The following is a 16,594-nucleotide window of genomic DNA, read 5'->3' on the forward strand; positions in this document are numbered from 1 at the left end:
CAGGATACAAATAAGGAAAGTACTAGATAAACATCCAACGTGATTTAATGTTATTTTAAAAGCCATTTTTCACCAAAGGAGGGAATTGGCAATACAGTTTTGAAATTATGGTATCGCTTAAAAAGACCTATTTTCTTAAGTGGATGAATGGCGTAGCAACTATAACTGAAAGCAAACCAAAATAGCTTTCCATGGAATTTTGAGAGAGAGAGAGAGAGAGAGAGAGAGAGAGAGAGAGAGAGAGAGAGAGAGAGAGAGAGAGAGAGAGAGAGAGATCATGAAGATGTCTGAAACACGGTAAAATAGAATTTTAATCTAGTACTGAGATGAAGCCTACTAACATCCCATAGAGGAAAATTTAGAAAAATCAGAGCAGTACTTTTGAAAGACACCTGAATGTATGCCATCTTTACCTTGTCCTCCTTCTATTGGGTCACTCTTTTTTTTCTGTTTCAGTCCAATTTCACACCTTTTCGACCCTCTTTGGCTCTATTCCACAGTCTGTATCTACTGAAATCGCTTCAGAGTGATCACACACACACACACACACATGGGTTTTAAGGGCAATCGTACTCCTCCTTCAGCTTTGGTATTCTATGCGCTCAATGGCCTTTTCAACAGGGCGTGGAATCAGGTTTGTCCAGCTTGTCGCCCAAGAGGAAGTTAGGATGCATGTGCGTCAGTATTTTCCCAAAGAGAGATTTACTTAGTTATTTTGGTGTCCTCATAAGGTGCACCTCACCGCAGTCATTAGGCCATTTTAACATGCGCTTTCCCCATACTAAATTTGAAGAAGTACTGAGAGAAATAAATCTTTGAAAGAACCTATTTGTAAAAGTTTATTTACAATCTTACAGAAGATTAGACAACACTCTTATGGCAACTAAAAGGCATTTTGTGTTGCCATTGTTTAAACATCACAAAATTAGTTGAATGCTCCATCTACTAAAAAAACAAAAATGGTGAGCAACCCAATAGTAACAGACAGAGGAGAATGTGACTTCTGTGACTCAGTCCACTTGCCTGTCCTCCTTAAAATGGTCTCTAGACCCTTTCTCTTGCACTGCGGAGTACTGATCTGTATTAAACACAAAGACATGATAAACTTATGACGGAAGTTGAGCACAGAGTTATACACGTAGCACAACAGAGATAAGTAATGCAAGATATAAGATGAATAGGACGTACGTGACTCAGCCGGCTGTGGTGTCTGCCCAGTGAAACAGTAGCAGGCGGATGCGAAACAGAACGTGTAGAGGCAGTCGCGTGGGCACAGGCAGTCACAGCAGCCCACACAGCCCTGACAGCAGACGTCACAGCAGTGGTCCAGACACGTGCCCATGCTGGAGGGCGAACAGCATGGGGAGGCCTTGTGATCGTCGGTCTGGGGCCGGGATCCTAAGGCTTTGCACCACCCTACTCCCATGACTATACACACACACACACTCTCTCTTTTAAATCTGTAAACATGCAACATGAAAACACTCTCAAACTAAGGCAAATACACAAAACACTAATAGACTTACTGTGGCTGTTCTCATACCCACACGGACATTGCAAAACTCAGCACTCAAATGATCACAACAAGCCTCTGACTTTATGAGGGTGCCCAGGGTAGTAAAAGCAGCCATTTTAATTCACAGAGCGGTTCAGGCCACACACACATACCCGTTTATGTTGTGGACTAAAAGCTTATGAGGAACAAATTATTTAAAACTTCTAAATCTGTAAACATGCAACATGAAAAACACACTCTCAAACTAAGGCAAATTCACAAACAAGGATAGACTTACTGTGGCTGTTCTCATACCCACACTAACACTGCAAAACTCAGCACTCAAACGATCACAGCACACATGCCTCTGGCTCATTTTATGAGGGGGTCCATGGCAGTAAAAGCAGCCATTTAACCAGTCACAGCGTGGATCAGGCCTGCACAAACTCAGTCCCCACTCCTCTCCGTCTGATGAGTAACATTCCTGCACCTCTCTGCATGCCTTTATACCCAGGGGACCCTTGTCCCTCCCTCCTGCCCTCCCTCTCTCCTTACTTCTGTGAAGAATCAATGATTAGACAGAACGACCCATGATCAGAGGCGCACCTTGTCAACAGGCAAACCAAGCAACTGCTTGGAGCCCCGAGCCGCTAGGGGGCCCCCGACCTGGTCTCAGCGCGTTTGTCGGTGGGTCAAGCGAGAATTTCGTCCATAGAGATTGAATGATGTATTTTGCGTGCTCCTGCCCTGTTGTACAAACAGTACGTGCAGGCCCTATGCTATGGCCTTATGAACAGCGGATCTGTGTTCAAAAAAGTTCAAAGAATCCGCACATATTTAGGCAACTGTGCAGTGGCGTAACTAATCAACGGTGGACCCAGGTGCGAGAGCGCTCCGCGTGCCCCAAACCAACGTCTTTTGGCCCAGGATGAATTAGCTCTGATACATGCAATACACATTAAGGGTGACTTCAATTGTTTATGCAAAGGGCCTGAGGCACCGAAGTAGTTTAGTAGTTACAGATTACAATTTCAAATAAAAAACACACGACTACATATCCATTACATGTGAAAACATTAAAAAAATATTTTATTAACAGCCTGCAGGCCAGGGTAATCTACTGCATTAACATCAACTCACATGGAATTATGGGAACACTCAATGCGCCTCTTCAACCCTCTGCTGAAACTGCAAGCGTAGATTGCTTGCTTATAAACTCACACTGCGCAGAAACAAAACTTAATGTAGCCTAACTTATTTAACCGTCCAGAAACCAAATAAAATCATTCATATGCATACAATCCCCAATATGCGTGAATTAGGCCATTAGAAGAAGGCCATCTTACGAGCCTTTCATTGTGCAAAATCGTCAATGATGTTCCCAATATTTAATGCTCTGGCTCTCGTATTTTCAATGGACAGGATAGCTAACCCACGGAGCCTCTCCTGCCCCATGCTGCTCCTTAGGTATAGGTCTTAATAAGTTTGAGTTTGGAAAAAGATCGCTTAGCTGTTGCCACAGTCACAGGCAATGTCAGAAACAACATGAGTACACACTTCCCCGAATGTGGATGTTACACTGTCATAATCTACCACCAGCATTTTGGCAAGTTGAGATGACTTCTGTGAAATCTCTGCTTTAAAGCAAGACCTGAATGAGAGGAGTTGTGTTGGGAATGTCGGTGCAATGTCCCTGCTATAATGGTCTGACAAACGTCTTGCCTTTTCAAGCAGTTCATCATCACCTGCGAGTTGAAGGGTCATAGGACGTAAAGACTCAAACACATGACAAGTTTCCCGCATACTTGCAAATCTTTGGGAGAGCTGACTGATTATGATGTCCAGAGTTGCATTAAATACCTGCACTTTGAAGTATCTCTGCATCGGTTAAGCGCTCATCTTCCGATAGATCGTCAAAGTGACGCTTCACTCTCCGTGCTCTAACATTCTAAAGTTCTAAAAAAAAAAAAAAAAAAAGGAGGCAGGGCGGGGGTAGCGACGGGCCCCGGGAGGTCACGGGCCCTGGTGCGACTGCACTTGCTGCACCTACTATAGTTACGCCACTGCAACTGTGGTAAACGTCAATCGAGGGTGCAGTGATGACGGATCAACATCGGATTTTGGCATTTAGCCTACTCAATGAAGCTATAGTAGGCTAATGTTAATTGGCAGAAAGATTGAACATGGTTTGCTACATCTATACGACAGTAAACGTCAGCTAGCTAGCGGCAGTTACAACTAGTTAAGCAAAGAGATGGTTAACGTTATGTTTGTATTAGGGCTGTCAGCCATAACATGTTAATCGCGATGCAGTAAGGACCAAGCATACTTTCATACGTTAATTTGTTAGATTGCCCGATTGACGCAAAGTGCGTCAAAAAACACACTTATTCTTTGTTACATTGCTCCGGAACTGTTCATTGCAGCGAGATAAAACTGTTATTGCGTTATTGCGTGACAGTGCAGAAGTGGGGCTTTCCAACGAAACTACGCACATGTCTGTACGATCAAGTATGAAAATAAAAGAAAATCATGAAATTAAATCAAATTGCATCATATTTACAGTCTATACTTCTCTGCGTTCACCTGCTCACCCATTACTATCGTTTGAATTACTCGCAAACCCGTGATCGCATAGATATGGCAAGCATATCAGATGAAAGAGGAGACACAGGGCTATCCATTGGTACCATGAATATCGATCCTTTTGACTTATAAAAACAGACGAAGTAACTGCAAAATAATAACGTCATGTACACAAACCAACGCTGCACACCCATTACTCTTGTTTGAAGTAGGGGAGACCGGGGCTGGTTGGAACACTTTTCACTCTCGGTTATATTTCTCCGTCTTACAATGCGTTGAAATGGTCAAATTGTTATTAACTGAAAGCTTGGGATCTCAGCTACAAAATGTATACATTCAATGTCAACAAATGATCCCTTGTTTTGAGTTATATATGATTAAAGTGGTGTTGTGCACGTGTTCCAACCTGCCCCATGCACGGGGTTGGTTGGCACATGTAGTCGGGGTTGGTTGGAACACCTATGTTATAGTCCTTTGCAGTACTCCTTTTGCTTTTGTTTGAAGTGCTCATCTATATCACTACCTGTAGGGCTTTGCTGATTTCTTTTCTGTGTGTTTTTCTTCAGTAGGGCCCACCGTCAAGACCAATTTGGTCCCTACCGAATTTTTTTTTACTTCAAATGTTTAGAAATGTCTGAAATGCTTCCAAATGTAAAACTATGTTCAGTAATTACAATAACAATGTTAAAATAAAGATTGATGATGTTTTTATGTGTAAAATACAAAGTTTATAGATTTGTCACAAAATAGCCATAGAGAATGTATGTGCCAACCAACCCCAAAATCAGTGTGCCAACCTGCCCCGCCCACATTAGGTCAAACTTTTTTGCACCAATGCTGTTAGCCTGCTAATATCGGTCACCTCTGGTTTTTAAACTTCATTTTAAATTATAGATGAGTCCCCTAGCAATCAATTATAATGAATATTTTTTATATATCCCTAACTATTACCCTTCTAGGATGTATTTAGTGGGAGGTGCATATTCTAAGTTTTGACACTACAAAATCAAAAAGTTGTTCTCACCTAAAGGGTTAATGACCTGGAGACCAGTTACATACGTGAGTTTACTCTACTCAATAAGGCCGTCAGTTTAGTGTTGGAATTTTGTTGCAGCTCCCTCTAGTAGCCTGGATATTAACAGTGTCTCAACCTGCCCTTGTTCCAACCAGCCCCGGTCTCCCCTACTCGCGGACCCGTAATCGGATAGATATGCCACACACGTCAGATGAAAGAGGAGACACAGAGCTATCATTTGATATCAAGTACATCCTTCTGGGTTATAAAACAGACAAAGTGACAGCAAAGTAATAACTTCATATAGCTGGACTTACCCCACGTTTACGAATTTTTGTCTGTTTTTGTGGCAAAGCATGTTTATAATCCAACGCTATCGTGTGTTTCTCTATGGCAAAGCATGTTCATAATTCGGTTTTGAGATCCTAGCAAATTCCTGCATGGCATCCAATTCAAGGCTCACATTGCATCCCAATTTGTTCAACAAAGAAACCCCTTTTTTGCCTCTACTTTGTTCATGGCAATGCAGTAAAAAGATGTTGTAGAGAATCATTATGAGTGCATACACAATGCACTCAAAATTAGATTTTGTGAGATACATGTCAAAATATAAGAATTTTTATAATACGCTTTTTGTATTTTTATCATTTAACATAATAACCTAATGGTGATATAACATAATGGTGATAACACTTGTCGGTAGGGCCCCCTTGGAATTTTTGCTTGGGGCCCCCACAGACCCTAGAATCGCCTCTGCCCATGATCACTCGTCTGAACAGGGCACCTTCATATCAGCAGAGGGCCATTATGACAGGGATGGGTGGGCCTTTGATGGAGCTGCCTTGTTTATGGGCGGCTGTCGATCCAGCGCCACAGTTCGCTGCTTGTCCTCACTCGCCTAACACTTCTCTCCATGTGTGTTTTATTATTCATCACGACCACTCTCTCTATGGCAGGTGACTAGGGCCCAGGTGCACCAGGTGTGCGAAATCACCCTTAGGGATAAGAAACCTGTTCTCCCCCATGCTGAGGGTTCCTTCTAGGGCTGTCACTTTACGTTCGAAAATCGATTGCACAATCGATTGGACCAAACAACACATGTTTCGAAAACTACAATAGGGAATCGATTTTAACCAAATATGTACACTATTAATTTTAAACGAATTAAACAAAATTCACAAACAAGAATATAAGAATATAAAAGAATTCCGAAGTGCACTAAGCATTGCGAAAGCTAAAAAGAAAATTCCCACCAATTTTACGCACCGGAAACAGCTGTTTCAATCAGCTGCTGTGCTGCTCGTGTTATGCCAAAAATGGAGGACAACGCGATCAACCTGTGCGACATGAGAGAGACTGATAGGCCCTAATAACTTGAGGAGTTCGATGTGGAAGTACTTCGGATTTTTGGTATATCAAACTATATGGAGAAGAACAAAGCGGTAGGCTATGCAAACTGTGCAATCGAGTTCTATGTATGCGAAATTTGTTTGACATTTCTAATCGTAAACACAGCTACGTTGAAGCCTGCAGTAATGTTTGTCACTGATGTAATGGCAGTATCCTGGGCTTATTGTTTTTCGAGAATGTAGCACTCCTGTTTGTCATTGTGCACGAAACTTCACGGCAATAAATCATCAGAAATATTGCTGGCTTGCGTCTACAAGCGCCCTCTTTACGTTTGTTCTAATTTGTCCTAAGGGACTGTACGATATTTAGCGGGGGGGGAGGGCCGGTCGCCAGACGATCGGGTTAAAAATGTTCTACCTGGCCCTCCCCCCTGGTCAATTTTTTTTTTCCAGGGGCCTCCCCCCAGCTCAAAAAAATTCTCCTAGGCCCTCCCCCCTACGTGAATCAAATAAAACTGGTCGGAAAATGACGTTTACAAGGTTAAAACGGCCAGCAAATGTCATAAGCACACTTACACACACACGGGTACACAGTGTTGCGCGAGTTTGGTCACAAGCGGCCTGCGGTCGCCCGATATTTTAATCAACCCGACCGCAACTCGGACCGCGAATATTAATTAGGACAAAATTATACCCGACCCGCGATCCGACCCGCTTATTTACAAAATGTGTGCTTTTGGTTATAGCCTGCATGCAGTGTGACAGTAGCCTAGGCCATTTCTGTAAAACAAACTAATTTATTTGCTAAACTTTATCCAGTAGAACTACACGCAGTAGGCATGCAGGACATAATGTTTGCGCAGGAGAGAGAATGAGAATAAGAGCGCAAGCACGCACGCAACCACTAAGGATTAGAACACTAGGATAAGATTTGAAGGCCATGGTATGGACATACATCTTTCTTTCGAAAACAGAAATGGTGCACAGCAAATTGAAAAGAGTTATTATTTTGGTGTCAGTGATTTTTTAAGGAGGATAGAGTGAATTATACTCTGAATAGAGTCGAATCCCACATATTCAACTCTCTGTTAACATATAGTTAGTGTAAAAACAAAGTGTCATGACGAAGTGCTTTTAAATTGACACTTAAAGTGTCATACCTGATTTAACAACTCTGTAACTCTGAACCTGGCCGTGACACTCAACGTGCACATCACCCCCGCCCTCATTTCCTCACATGCACCCACCCATGGACCACCGGCACCGATAGAAGAGTTCTCCTGCTGTCCACACTCGGTCTTCAACAGATGTGTGTTGTTCGGTAAGTAATTCATATATCGTATGTTAAAGTAATAGTTTGATATCAATATTTTCTCTTGCTCTTTTTTTCATTCGATGGTAAACTAACTAGCAGCTATACCACCACACTGTTACACGCCACCGCAACTTGTGCTAATTGCAGTAGCGCCAACTTGTAAACATTTTAGTTAACTAAAACTTTGCCTTTCATGGTAATAAAAAGTTTGCAACTTTGCGGGAATTTTCACCTTGAAGAGCTTAAGCTAAGTAAGTTAATTCTAACATGTCAGTATTTTGATGGCTTAGCTTGGCATTAGCCAGCGTTAACGTTAACTCATAGATACAGTCTATGCGTTAACTAGCATTAACGAACGCTAATTAGCTATAGTTCCATGTACGTGAACATTCTGGCTGGCATGCCTCGCTTGCTAGCAAGCGCTGATAGTGTACGATTGTGTAATATGTAGCTCATGTAACACGGTGCGGCTCTTGTTTTGTTGGTGTAATTCAAAAGACCTTTGTATTTTATCAGAGAAACATTTGTGTTTGATCGTGTTCATTGTGGAAATAAATGTAGGCCTACAATCCCAGATCATGTCGTGTGCCCTGACTGCCTGTTAGCCGTTATACTGCATTTGGCTCAGTATAGCTTCAGTAATGGGATAAGGGCTGACATTCTCTGTTTATACCATAGATTTACTCGACGTTCCCGACCTGTCGCGCGACAATGTGACGTCACGGGAGCGCCGTAACTATTTATACTCGCGCTGGTGGTCGCGACACTAGTCTATGGCGACACTAGTTACACAGGGCACACCAGATGAATGGGATTTTTGTCATCCCTGTCGTTTCTTGTGATAAAATGTTGTAAAAGTTGCATGACATTGGCTTTCATTGACCACTAATTTAAACTGCATTACATTTGCCAGAGAAAATATGTTGAAAGCTTGAATTTGAACATGAATTTTCTAAAATTTCTACAGAAAATGCTGGCCAGGGTAGAATATAGAGGAGTCCAAAAATACATAAAAGTTCCACAAAATTATGAAAACTTTGATTTTCTCCAGTTTCTTCAAACAGGTTTGTATCCACCTTTTTAAAACTCAAAACAATAATGACTTACAAAGGTCAAATCCAAATGATATATTTGACATGGTAGCTCAATGTAATTTCTCTTTGTATTATCCTAGTAACAGACATATTTAGCCTGCAGGCTGAATCTCTGAATGAAGGTCTCCTCAGCTTGACTGATACATCAGGTACTGAAGTCGACGCAGACATATTTGATGAGCTGATAAAGTCAGGGATCCAGAACTTCAAGATTGGATATTGTCAGTATCCAGTATCAGGTACGTTTAATAAATCAATATTTGGAAGACGTGATCTTGGTGAAAGTTATGTGTTGATATATCCTAGCAGTTTATGATTACTTATGAGAGTTAAGTTTAGAAATAGTTTTATATAAGGTCTTACACCTGTTTATACATTTTCCAAAATGTGTGTAATTGAATCTGTTTATTTCTTGCCAACTCTAAAATTCTTTTAAGTATTTTAAAATATGATTTCACTGTTATTTTGTCAAGGATATTTTTTAACACTTCTCCCTAATCCTTGTATGGAAATATTTATTTTATTTCCTGTGGAACATTTTTAGATCTCGAAGTATGTCTTGTGGCAGACGAGACACAGTCCTCAGTATTGCCAGGCCCATCAGTGTCACCAGTGTCATTGCCAGCATCCCCTGTGTCAACGTCAGACCGATCAGCATCACCAGCTTCTTCTGCTTCAACAGCTTCTACTGTCATTCTCTCATCCACTAAGAACAGGAAGAGGGGCCTTGGTGACCTGGACCGTGATGAAGCAAGACAGGTGAAAACAATGAAAGTCAAATTTTTAAATGTAAATTAGAATGGAAAATTATTACTAGCACTTGAACTGCCACCATGCATCTCATAGCAGGTGATATTTAGAAGTATATCTAAAGTTAAATTAACAGGAGGAAGTAATTAATTTGCTTAAGCTGATATGTAAAAAAAAAATTGCAGAAGATTGAAGCTATCCTGAGGTCCAATCCAAAGGGTGAAGAAATCTTCAAAGAATATTACAAAAAGAAAACGCTGTCGGATGCAACGCGTAGACAGATGATCAATATTTTGATTGCAGAAATGACTGAATCCTATGGGTAAGAAATGATTTGAAACGACCAAGGATAACATGCATGCATAGACTGGATACAAATGTAACACATATTTTCTTTTAAAAGGAGAATTCCACCCACAAGTGTGCGGACCACCTATGCACTAGGAATTGTGACCCTTTTTCCATATCTGCAAGATCCATATTCAAAAAATGGATATGTAAGTATTAATGTGTCTTCGATTTTTGTAATTAGTACTGTTAACTTTTGAATAGCTTTTGTTTGCTCTTTTGATGTGTTTGTGTGTGTACATATCTGTGCTTATGTGAACAGGAACATTACTATGATCCAGACGCCAATACTGGCTACCTTGCTTGGAGACTCAAGACAGTCCAACGCAACAGCTTTGATGGCTCCCACAGGCGTTCCAGGCCTGATTTGCAGGACAGCCCAACAACCTATCGAGAATCCCTGTTAACCAGTCAGCAGCTCTTCGGTGAGGAGTGTCGGGAGGCGCTTTCTGTCATCAGATACTCTACAGATCATTCCGTGGTAAAAGAGAGAATGAGAGCCACCTTTGAGTATAGACAGAAGCTAGTTCATGACCAGGATGCAACATCTACAGTCTTGGATGTCTTCCCTCGTTTCCTTGATGTTCCTGGATTGGTAAGTATATGTATAGATTGTTGATTAGTATTTTAAAACTGAATCCCTCCAAATGAAACGCACACTTTTGACATGTATATGGACATTGTGTGTCTGTTTACAGATTGACCAAGATTTTTCCATGATGTTTGGGGAGGAAATATCTGGCAAAGTGGCCCTCATTTTTCATGCAGAAAGTCATCACAGAATGCCAGAGTCTTCCCTCAAATATGCATGTTGAGGATCTTCTTGCAGCTTTTGACTCTGATGCCGAGAATGACTTTGGTAAATAATTGATTTTTTTTAGATAGATTACATGTACAGCAAGCAAGAGGTAATTACTTCCCAAATATTCAACTAATTATCTATTTTCTCCAAGGCTGGGATAGCCATATGTCAGCTCTCCTCCTGCTGTTGCATCTCCTGCCCCCTACATCAAGAGGCCATAAGAAAACAGCTAAGATGAGCTCAGCACAGGCAGCCAACCATCTTGTAAGATTTCTTAAAGTATGTACCCTCATCTTTTGTTGTACGACCAAAACCACTTTTTGCTTAGCAGTTATGTTGAAGTTTGTTGCAAGTTAATATAGGACTATAAGAATAAATCTTGATGCTGTGTCATTCAAACTACAGGAGGGTGCAAGCCTCACCACATTCCTGGAGAAAGTTGATGCAAGACAGCCCTTCCTCCTCTGCATCGGTGAGCAAAAGAAGAGAATCCAGAGGTTCTTCATTGTGGTGGACCAGAAACCCATCCCAAGCAATGCTCAGACAACGGTAGCTGCTTTCGATGAGCTATTCAAAGCTCACTACGTCTTCAGCCTCTCTTACGATGAAGTGCTTACCAGCTTCTACACCTTCATCCAGACAGCGGTGTACAATATTGATATCGGAAAAGCAAAGGGAAGCCCGCGAGTCAAGGAACTGAGAGCTCGACTACTGCAAGAGCGTTAAAAGGCCATCAGCTCTCAAAGGTCAGAGTACAATTCTCTGAAAATGTTCACATGTTTTGTTTGCAAAATGCACCACAAAGACTGTTCAGTTCTATGTAAGCATTTAAAGTTTCAACATGGTTTGTATCCAGCTAAGAACTTATGTTTGAAATGCGAGGGTGTGCTTCATCTTTTTGTACGTACAATGGCTTAAGAAAGCACCTAAACACTGTGCATAAGCTTTGCTATGATGAACAGGTCCATACTAACCAGGAAGTGGCATCACAAATACATTCTGAGGTGGAATTTTCAAGTGATCAGCCAACTACCTCTGCATCCATGTTGCCAGTCCTTCCTGTTATCACACAGAAACCACTTACCATGATCTACCTGTGTTCAAGAAAATATGCCGCATTATAATACATGAACAGCATGCATTCATAATAGGTTGTACAGTTGATACTTTATACTTTGATGAACACTTGCATGCATTCTGTATAGAGGAACAAAATGATGACTATGTAGTGATATGCATTGACCAGCTTACTTATTTCAGACCCTTTGATAAACAATACTCTATGTAAATATGTTAATGTGGTGCATTAATTAAAAATAAAGGTGTTTTAACTGAACTTGGCCTCATTATTTTAGCAAACTTTATTTTGAAAATAATCCACCAGAGAGTAAGAGTTAACATTTAACACTACTTTAAGAGTTGAGAAAATGTTACACTGGTTGGTGTTAAGCAGTGTTAAATGTTTTACTCTACAGAGAGTCAATAGGTAACACTGAATCAGTGTAAAGGTGCCAACTCTCAAAAAAGTGTTAAATTAACACTTTGTGGTGTGGACCCATATAGACACTTCAAAAGTGTTGAAATCAACTCTGATAGTGTTAATTTGGGTATACTGATTTTGCTGTGTGAGGCAAGGTAGGCAAGAGAGATACATTGCTGCTCAAAACGTTAGCATAAGAACTGGTTTATAATGCTGAATGAAGCACAAAGCTTTACTAAAGCACATCCACTGTTTAAAGTCACAAACACAACGAACTAATAACTTTTATGCATGCGCGAACCTATAGCCGGTAGATATGGCTGTGTAGCCTAGTCTGTGCCATAACATTTATTCCTGCAGGCTGCCAGTTTTGGCTGTCATACTTTTAAATGGCTTCGCAAGAAGTAGGCCTACATAGACCATAACTTGTACTACTGTCATCTTCTTTAAGAACTTTTCCCAATATTTCCCATAGCCTATAGCTTTTCCTGAAGAGGTGTCTTTATTATTTTAACTCGCGTCTTCAGCTTCTTTACTGTTGACTTTACTGTATTGATGCTTTACTGTATTGATGCTAGCCTTTTCGTGATATTTTAAGTAGGCCTATTTGTAGAAAATATATATTTAATTAATTTTAACTGACCCGCACGCAAATGACCCGAATATCATTAAAATATTTTGTTTGCAAGCTTGTTGCGACTTCTTGGACTCGCCCACTCTGTCAAAGAGACGTGAATCATGTTTTGGCCTACAAACCTTTTAAAATATCGAAAACGGATCATTGATCAGGGAAAAAAAATATCATGGATCAGGAAAAAAAAATTCTCCTGGGCCTTCCCCTAAGGCAGCGGTTCCCAAACTTTCCCCCCCGCGTACCACCGCCTACATTCCGACTCGGCTCGCGTACCCCCACCATCCGACACATAAAAACGTAACGCATTCTATAACCCCCCACCCCCGCGTTGACAATATTTGTCCTTTTCCCGGTTTTAGGTGCGTGCATTTGGTCAGTTAAAAAGTTATGAAAAGTAGCCTGCATAGTAGCCTAACTACATCCACATACAATATCTTATAATAGGCCTACAACAACACCTGACAAGGATGTATTCTTTGGACAACATTAGGCTATACAGCCTAGAAAGGCTAAACTTAGGCTACCTTTAGTTTGTTAAATGTAAAGTCTAGTTTAATGTTAGCTTTCTTGCCCATCTGAAATAACTCCTAGCTTTGCTCCTTCCCTAGGCTACTTTCTGTTTTTGTTGTTTTCAAAAACCTGTTATATCCGCAAAACTTTCCCCCCACGGACCACGGACCATCAAACGCATTCAAAAGTAACGCATTCTATTAGCTATTCCAGGCGTCATGTTTAATAAGCTGCCCTTTTTTTGATCAACACATAGTTTATAAATGATATCCTTTAATTTCATGTTTCCATATCATTATGACCTGATTCGAAATTATGTATTTATTCATGAATTAATTACAAAAGATTTAAATTTTTCATTTTATACCTGTCCGCCATAGTCCTTTTCATCTCGCGTACCCCCTAGAAGCAGCTCGCGTACCACCGGGGGTACGCGTACCACAGTTTGGGAATCCCTGCAGTAGGGTAATGGCAGCCAGGTGGAAGAGCATGCAAATGATGAAGAGATGGGTTTTAGTTGAGTTTGTTGTGTTGTGTCTCTTTGGGGAAAAGTACGGAAGGCTACTACATTTTTGCCCATTGCTTGACCAACTTAGTTTAAAGGCCCATTCAGAAAAAAAACAGGATGAGACTGGCAACAATGTAACAAGACAAGAGTTTTCTGTGAATATCTCGAGAACCGTAGGGCCAATTTAGGGCAAATTATTTTTGTATGTTGGTCTCCAGGGGCCATGTCAACACATCCTATATCCACTCATTTGACTGCATTCAAATCTAAAAAAAAAAATAATAATCTTGAATTTCAATCAATAAAGTATCTATCTACTGTATCTCTATCTAGGGGCCTATCTAAATCGCTACATCTCAAAATGGATTTCCGCGACACTGGACTCATTTCGTTGTGGCACGCCTCATATCCTCTGATTTTAATTACAGATAGGCGATTTAAGCACAGCTTTAGTTTTAAGAAACTAAAAGCCCAAAGTTGGAGACCATATAGAAATTTGCTATAAACCCGGATTCCTAGAAAGGCTTATTGTATAAGGGATTGAGTTACACCTTTGTGTTCGTTAAGGTCTGCTGTTTATTCTGATATATGGTTTGTCATGTTGAGCCAAGAGTTTGTGAGATATTCCAGACTAGGCTACTTGACGAGTAGTTCAACAGAGAAGAATGGGCGGTCACATTTTGTGTCCGTCTGTCTCAGGTCTAAATAGCAGCGTGTTCCATGAAGGTGTGGCAGACCGAATTAAAGGTGCTCTAAGCCAGGGATTCCCAAACTGTGGTACGTGTACCCCCGGTGGTACGCGAGCTGCTTCTAGGGGGTACGCGAGATGAAAAGGGCTATGGCGGACAGGTGTAAAATGAAAATTTTAAATCTTTTGTAATTAATTCATGAATAAATACATAATTTCGAATCAGGTCATAATGATATGGAAACATGAAATTAAAGGATATAATTTATAAACTCTGTATGTGTTCATCAAAAAAAGGGCAGCTTATTAAACATGATGCCTGGAATAGCTAGAATGCGTTACTTTTGAATGCGTTGGATGGTCCGTGGTCCGTGGGGGGAAAGTTTCGCGGATATAACAGGTTTTTGAAAACAACAAAAACAGAAAGGAGGGAAGGAGCAAAGCTAGGAGTTATTTCAGATGGGCAAGAAAGGTAACATTAAGCTAGGCTTTACATTTAACAAAAAGGTAGCCTAAGTTTAGCCTTTCTAGATATTGTATGTGGATGTAGTTAGGCCTACTATGCAGGCTACTTTTCATAACTTTTTAACTGACCAAATGCACACACCTAAAACCGGGAAACCGTAATATTGTCAATGCGCGCGGGGTGGGGGTGGGGGGGGTATAGAATGCGTTACGTTTTTATGTGTTTATGTGTCGGATGGTGGGGGTACGCGAGCCGAGTCGGAATGTAGGCGGTGGTACGCGGGGGGAAAAGTTTGGGAACCGCTGCTCTAAGCGATGCCATATACGTTTTTTAGGCTAAAACATTTTATGTCACTTACTGCAAACATCACCTACCCAACCGCTAGCTGTCTGTGTCCATAAAGGGACACAAGTGGGGTATACTACGAATCTTGATTAGTGGGTTAGCGAGGTATGTTGCGCTCAAAGCCAGGGTATGCTGTGACACGAAAGTGGATCTGTTTTAGTGTCGCTATATCACCATGGTATCTTATGCTGTCAACCAAACCTGGTCGGGAGGAGGTTATGTGCTAAGTTATAGCTCAAATCGTGTAATCTACCGCCCACTGACCAATCAATTGTCTTAAAGCGATGGTACGGAGTAATTTCACCCTAGGGTCATTTGCACCATGACCCCGAGCCAAACACCCTCCCAGAACCTTTTTTCCCTTGGTCGAACCCTGGTCGAGTAGCGCTATCAAAAACTAATGACGTTCTGCAGTCGTGATGGAACCAACTTTTATCTCGTAAATTACCCCACTAATAATGCCCTGAATGGTACGAAACTTCTGCAGTAGTACAACTACGACCTTTAGTCCAATAACGAGGCATTAGAAAGTTTGTAAGTGCACCAGGAGTTTATTTAAATAAGACTTGCCTGATTATCTGCTACTATACCGCTGCATCGACGTTTCTTCCGTTATTTGGGAAAAGCCTGTAAAAGTCCTGGCAGGAAGCATGCATAAGGATGTAGATCCAGGAATGCACTAATATTTTGTTCGTAGTCCAGTTTGCAACAATTATTAGTTATTACTAAGTTGTAAACACTTCGGAAAAAAAATATTTAAAACTGGATATACCAAAAAACGTTGATGTAATCGCTTCCTGCAAGGACTTTTACAGGCTTTTCCCAAATCACGGAAGAAACGTTGACGCAGCGGTATAGTAGCAGATAATCAGGCAAGTCTTATTTAAATAAACTTCTGGTGCACTTACAAACTTTCTAATGCCTCGTTATTGGACTAAATGTCGTAGTTGTACTACTGCAGAAGTTTCGTACCATTCAGGGCATTATTAGTGGGGTAATTTACGAGATAAAAGTTGGTTCCATCATGACTGCAGAACGTCATTCGTTTCTGACGGCGCTACTCGACCAGGGCTCGACCAAGGGAAAAAAGGTTCTGGGAGGGTGTTTGGCTCGGGGTCATGGTGCAAAGAACCCTAGGGTAAAATTACTCCGAACCATCGCTTTAACGAAGTTCTCACGTGTAGGATTCTGTCATATATCTTACAGGTG

At 41.0% G+C, this 16,594-nt stretch overlaps 1 protein-coding gene and 1 long non-coding RNA gene across 4 annotated transcripts; one reads left to right on the forward strand and one right to left on the reverse strand.

Annotated features, from left to right (window-relative positions):
• Positions 1 to 812: 812 nt before the first annotated feature.
• Positions 813 to 1,955, reverse strand: LOC143103081 (uncharacterized). The gene is made up of 3 exons (XR_012982715.1): positions 1,794 to 1,955; positions 1,189 to 1,428; positions 813 to 1,078 (listed from the first exon to the last, which is right to left on the reverse strand). It is a non-coding gene; the product is annotated as an uncharacterized LOC143103081 (long non-coding RNA).
• Positions 1,956 to 7,239: 5,284 nt separating this feature from the next.
• On the forward strand, positions 7,240 to 11,250 carry LOC143103082 (uncharacterized). 3 transcript variants are annotated; one of them, XM_076266867.1, is made up of 10 exons: positions 7,240 to 7,766; positions 8,728 to 8,824; positions 8,935 to 9,093; positions 9,399 to 9,613; positions 9,790 to 9,926; positions 10,008 to 10,101; positions 10,215 to 10,547; positions 10,651 to 10,811; positions 10,906 to 11,033; positions 11,160 to 11,250. In XM_076266867.1, exons 2-8 carry the CDS (start codon positions 8,731 to 8,733, stop codon positions 10,765 to 10,767), a joined length of 1,149 nt encoding a protein of 382 aa, XP_076122982.1. In that variant the 5' UTR covers positions 7,240 to 7,766; positions 8,728 to 8,730; the 3' UTR covers positions 10,768 to 10,811; positions 10,906 to 11,033; positions 11,160 to 11,250. The 3 variants fall into 3 exon arrangements, with proteins under 3 accessions (XP_076122982.1, XP_076122980.1, XP_076122981.1); XM_076266865.1 differs by lacking the exon at positions 7,240 to 7,766 and having other exon boundaries at positions 7,779 to 8,824; XM_076266866.1 differs by lacking the exon at positions 7,240 to 7,766 and having other exon boundaries at positions 7,779 to 8,824; positions 10,906 to 11,018; positions 11,160 to 11,249.
• Positions 11,251 to 16,594: the final 5,344 nt, after the last annotated feature.

Source organism: Alosa pseudoharengus, unplaced genomic scaffold, assembly GCF_046254945.1.
Source record: "Alosa pseudoharengus isolate Yale_2024_CS ecotype anadromous, Long Island Sound unplaced genomic scaffold, YU_APseudo_1.1 YU_APseudo_1.1_scf_4, whole genome shotgun sequence".
NCBI classification, from domain to species: Eukaryota; Metazoa; Chordata; class Actinopteri; order Clupeiformes; family Clupeidae; genus Alosa; species Alosa pseudoharengus.